Below are 5733 nucleotides of genomic sequence, written 5' to 3'. Positions count from 1 at the left end.
AATCTTTTTTGGGACATGTATATTATTTTTGTTGATTGTTCTATACGTCCCCTAGGATCATCAGTATTGTCATACTTTTTTTATTACGTTCTGTGTAACATATGGCAAAAGACCATGTGGATTTGTGTTGATCACACTTTTAAGTATTACCAGCACTGAAAACAGACTTTTACTTTATTAAAACTCATGGCATTAGGTGGTCTGCAATACATCTTACCAAAAAATATTTCATGACATAAATTATTTAAATGTTGTTGTGAAAGTAATTCAATATTAACTAGGAATTTGCTGTTGATTTACAATAAACATTTTTATGAATGTTTCTCTTATTTGGGATAATGAGCAAGATGATCCCTCAAAGATTGCCGCCATGCCTGCCTACATTTTGTGGCTTAGGCTAAACCGCTTCTCGACATTTAAATAGGGTGCTTTTGAGCGTTTTGTTGTTTTTATATACTGTAGATAAACATACAAAAAATTGCTTTTTCTTGACAATACTTATCAAAAAAAAATTGTATTTTATACAACAACACACAATAAAAGTTTTTTTAATAAATGACCTTTAATTGATCTGGACATAAAAATACATTATTGATATTTATGGCATATAATATTCCCACAATGTCCTGTTGATGATTGACAAGAAAGTAAGACGCTGAGGATCAAACTGAACATCACAGAACTGGAACAAAAGTGACATCTTTGTATCTTCTCTAGTAGGAGTTCCACCCCTCTTGCACATCTGGAAGATGACATAAGCTCAAATGGTATTTTATTTACAGACAAAAAAAATGAGCAATAACAATACACATAAAGTATGCATGTACTGATGTGTAAATATTAATACCTTCATCTAAACTCCTCCTTCCCATGAGTCCCACGAACATCTCCCCTTTATTTCCTAATAAAGAGACATAGTGTGAGGAATAATATTTTAATTAAATAACAACTCGAATCATACTTTTCCTGTCCATATTCATGGGGTGAGATGTTCCTGAAATATGACAAAATAAGAAAAGTTTTTTTGATATAATTACAACAAAAATGCTGTTTGCTTGAAGTGCAGTAATTCTGTTTATGCTTACCTAAGCTCCTTCCCATCAGGCCGTGGAACTGCTGGGCTTTGGAGCGCTTGAGGAGGTCAACCAGACGGAGAGTGAGCTGTGTTTCTGATGGGGAGCCCTATACACACACACACACACACACACACACACACACACATACACACAATAAGATCATTAATTTCCCCCTGACAAAACCAATCCTCTTGTACGGACAGAGAATTGATGAAGGAGCTGTCTGTGGTGCTGAATCTCAACAACATTGTGCAAATGAATTCAAAAGGCTTTGAAAATCCCCATTCTTTTGAATACTTCTGCATATTATTGCTCCATTGTCCGTGTTGTGTCCGTCTAAAAGTACATGTTGTACAGCAGGGACGTTTCATTAAAATGTACAAGGGGAAAGCTAAGGTCAGCTATTATTAGTCTTGTTTTGAAAACCAGCATCCTTGGTAGTGGACATTTGTTTTTGGTCTATTTTTTTTGCAAGAGTTACACATGTCAGAAAAGAAAAAGGCCGTTATGTGTGGATCAAACGACAACGCAAGGATCTTCCGATGTGTTAGTGGTCCAAGTTCCTTTATACAACAGGAACACTAATGTTTTGGGGGATTCGCAGCAAAAATGTTAAGTCTCCCAAGTTTTGAATTGAACTCGGTCTGATGTCATTCTCAGGCTGGATTTGGCCCCCGGACCACCAGTTGAATAGCCCTGCTGTGCAGGATGTCCCTTACGTCTGGAGAGATAAGCAAAATGCCTTTTAAATAAATACATGTATGTATAATTATATGATTATTATAAAAAAGCGTGTGTGTGTGTGCATGTGTGCATGTGTATATTTATGACATATATATATATATATATATATATATATATATATATATATATATATATATATATATATATATATATATGTGTGTGTTTGTGTATGTATACATATATAATATATATTATAAAATATTGCATTTTTATATTTGTTGATGAAAAATATTGAAAAAATGTAATATATATACACATGTGTATATGTGTGTATATATGCCTGAATAAAATAATGTATTCATATATGTGTACTATAATTGCAAAATATATATATATATATAGATATATATATATAATGTGTGTGTGTGTGTATGTATATATATGTATATATATATGTATATATATATACATATATATATAAATACATACATACATGATGTCAAATATAATATAACATTTTATATGCTGATTATTTGTAGGTTTTTGTAAATATTGTATAAATATATTAATATTAATAAAATATTAAAACTGGTACATTTCACTGCATATATATATATATATATATATATATATATATATATATGTATATACATATATATAATTAACTAAAATCATATTAAGATTCTATATATTTAAATATATTATGTGTATATACATATGCCTGAATAAAAAAATGTATTCTGTATTCAGACATTTTATATTTGTTTACAAAATACATCATGTGTTGTCTTATTTTAACACTTATATAAGTATTTTAAAGTCATTTTGATAGTAGGCTAATATTTATAATATAGGGTTAAATCATCAAAAATGATTCCCGGGCGCGACTACCGCTGCTGCCCACTGCTCCCCTCACCTCCCAGGCGGTGAACAAGGGGATGGGTCAAATGCAGAGGACACATTTCACCACACCTAGTTTGTGTGAGACTATCATTGGTACTTTAACTTTGATAATAGACGCTTACATCATGTGTTGTCTTCATTATAACACTTATAACAGGACGGCGTGGCGCAGTGGGAGAGTGGCCGTGCGCAACCCGAGGGTCCCTGGTTCAAATCCCACCTAGTACCAAATTCGTCACGTCCGTTGTGTCCTGAGCAAAACGCTTCACCCTTGCTCCTGATGGGTGCTGGTTGGCGCCTTGCATGGCAGCTCCCTCCATCAGTGTGTGAATGTGTGTGTGAATGTGGAAGTAGTGTCAAAGCGCTTTGAGTACCTTGAAGGTAGAAAAGCGCTATACAAGTACAACCCATTTATCATTTATCATTTATTTATTCATATATTTCTATTCAAATTTTATATATATGTATAATATATATATATATTATACATATATATAAAATTTGATGTACTAACATTGCCATTATATTACAAAAATATATGAATACATATATATCAATTGTATATTACATTTGACATATATATATATATATATATATATATATATATATATATATATATATATATATATATATATATATATATATATATATATGTCAAATGTAATATACAATTTTATATTATTTGTATGTGTATATGTTTTGTACATATATATATATATATATATATATATATATATATATATATATATTAATAATAAAATAGTAAAATGGGTACATTTAACTGTATGTATAATTTACATATATAAAGTTAGATAACAAATACTTAAATTGTATGTTTACAATTTTATGTACTATTTTTTATGTATATATTTTTTATTATATATTTGCTTGCTTGTGCAGTTTATTTGTGTATTTTTTTTAACTATTTGATTAAAATAACTTTTCAAATAATTGATTTATTGCTTTTTAATGAATCAATTATTTTGCACTTGTACATTATATTTTGTAGAATATTCTGTACATCCCCACGATCATGCTTTCCTTTTATCACGTTCTGTGTAACATTTGTCAAAAGACCGCATGGATCACACTTTTAAGTATTCCCGTCACTTAAAACAGACACTTACTTAATTGCCTGGGATTAGGTGGTCTGCAATATATCTGACCAAACACCATTTGATGACATGCATCATTTTCAAAATGTACATTTAAACAAAGAAAATGTACATTGCTTGACTTTTGACACTTTTATGAAACTTTTAACTTAACTTGTACTAGCTATGCATAATGCATTTATGCATATTGATGAATAAAACTAATTTCCAGCCACGCTAAAAGATATTAACACTAAGGACATTTTTAATTTCTCAAATGTGAGGATGTGTATACATTCTCAGCAAACATTTTTTTCCTGCTATATTGACTAATTGCAACACCCTTCTTGACAATAAAATGAGTCTTTACTGCACCTGCCAGTCATCCATGCTCCACGCTTCCATGTCGTCCTCCTGGCCAGACAGAGGACCTCCCAGAGTGCCCAGAGACCCTGCCAACACCAGCAGCAACAACACAGCTGCCAACCTCAGTGCTTCCATGCCCAGACGGTGGAAAAGTCAGCAGAAACGGCCCCGATTTGCAACAAAAAGACGCCGGTTTCTTGCAGGTCCAGAAGGAAGTTGCACATTTATAAACCCTCTCAGGCTCCACCCCTTACTCAGGCCGAGGGGACCGAGTCCTGCTGCTTTTTATCCCTTGGGTCTGTATGAGTCAGACATGACTGAGATCTGATCAAAGCCCAGCTGACAGATTTTTGTGCTTTGTTCATTTTTTTTCATTATTCACTTTCAGCGTTTCCCTAATCATATAGAGCAGGGGTGTCAATTTCAAATACAGAGTGGCCCAAAATTTTAAAGGGAACAAAGCTGCGGGCCAAGGTTGAACAAATTAACCTTTTAATAGGGATCCAAACAAGTTTTGCATTAAATATTGAAAAATAAAGGCTTATATAACTTTAGTGACATGCAACATCCATTTTGAAATAATAATAATAATAATTCAAAAAATATCAATGGCATATCAAATAAAATTTAAATAAAAATGTTATGCCTTTTTTTGTATTTGCAATCTTCTGAGGTAAATATCAAATTTTTTCCACAGGCTAATAATACATTTGAAAATAAAATAACAATAATGAATGAACCAAACATTTAAGCCTTGAAGTAGCAAGATAAAATGCATGAATAAAACGTTAATTATTGGTCAGTTTACTTGAAGTTTCCCGGAAGAGTTAGTGCTGCAAGGGGTTCTGGGTATTTGTTCTGTTGTGTTACGGTGCGGATGTTCACCCGAAATGTGTTTGTCATTCTTGTTTGGTGTGGGTTCACAGTGTTGCGCATATTTGTAACAGTGCTAAAGTTGTTTATACAGCCACCCTCAGTGTGACCTGTATGACTGTTAACCAAGTATGCCTTGCATTCACTTGTGCGCGCGTGTGTGTAAAAGCCCCAAATATTATGTGACACGCTGTTAGTATGGAGGAAAAGCGGACGTGACGACAGGTTGTAGAGGACGCTAAAGGCAGTGCCTTAAATGCACGCCCCCAATATAGTTGTCCAGGTGGAAATCAGTAGAAATTCGGGGGAATGGTTGCCCCGGGAGATTTCCGGGAGGGGCACTGAACTTCGGGAGTCTACCAGGAAAATTAGGAGGGTTGGCAAGTATGAGTATTAGCGGTGAATGCGGTGTTACAGCGGCACCGACGCTGTATAACACCGGCGGGCCAGCTCTAATGCTAAATTGATATTGCCTCAAGGGCCAAATTAAATTACAGGGCGGGCCAGATTTGCCCCGCGGGCCAGTGTTTGACACCCATGATATAGTGCATGGGCGTCAAACTCTGGCCCGTGGGCCAGTTTTGGCCCGTGGTGTAATTTCATTTGGCCCTTGAGGCAATATATTAACACTATATATGGCCCACCGGTATTACACAACGGCGGTGCCGCTGTAACACCGCATTCACCGCTAATACTCATACTTGCCAACTCTCCCAATTTTCCCGGGAGACTCCCAA

General features: G+C 34.2%; 1 protein-coding gene across 1 annotated transcript; it reads right to left on the bottom strand.

Moving 5' to 3' along the window:
- Positions 1–549: 549 nt before the first annotated feature.
- LOC133541527 (protachykinin-1-like) lies at positions 550–4364 on the bottom strand. The gene is made up of 5 exons (XM_061884979.1): positions 4133–4364; positions 1086–1182; positions 962–994; positions 848–901; positions 550–742 (listed from the first exon to the last, which is right to left on the bottom strand). Exons 1-5 carry the CDS (start codon positions 4256–4258, stop codon positions 714–716), a joined length of 339 nt encoding a protein of 112 aa, XP_061740963.1. The 5' UTR covers positions 4259–4364; the 3' UTR covers positions 550–713.
- Positions 4365–5733: the final 1369 nt, after the last annotated feature.

Source organism: Nerophis ophidion, linkage group LG23, assembly GCF_033978795.1.
Source record: "Nerophis ophidion isolate RoL-2023_Sa linkage group LG23, RoL_Noph_v1.0, whole genome shotgun sequence".
Taxonomy (NCBI): domain Eukaryota; kingdom Metazoa; phylum Chordata; class Actinopteri; order Syngnathiformes; family Syngnathidae; genus Nerophis; species Nerophis ophidion.
Note: the sequence above shows the minus strand (reverse complement) of the source record. Positions and strands in the feature narration are given on the sequence as shown.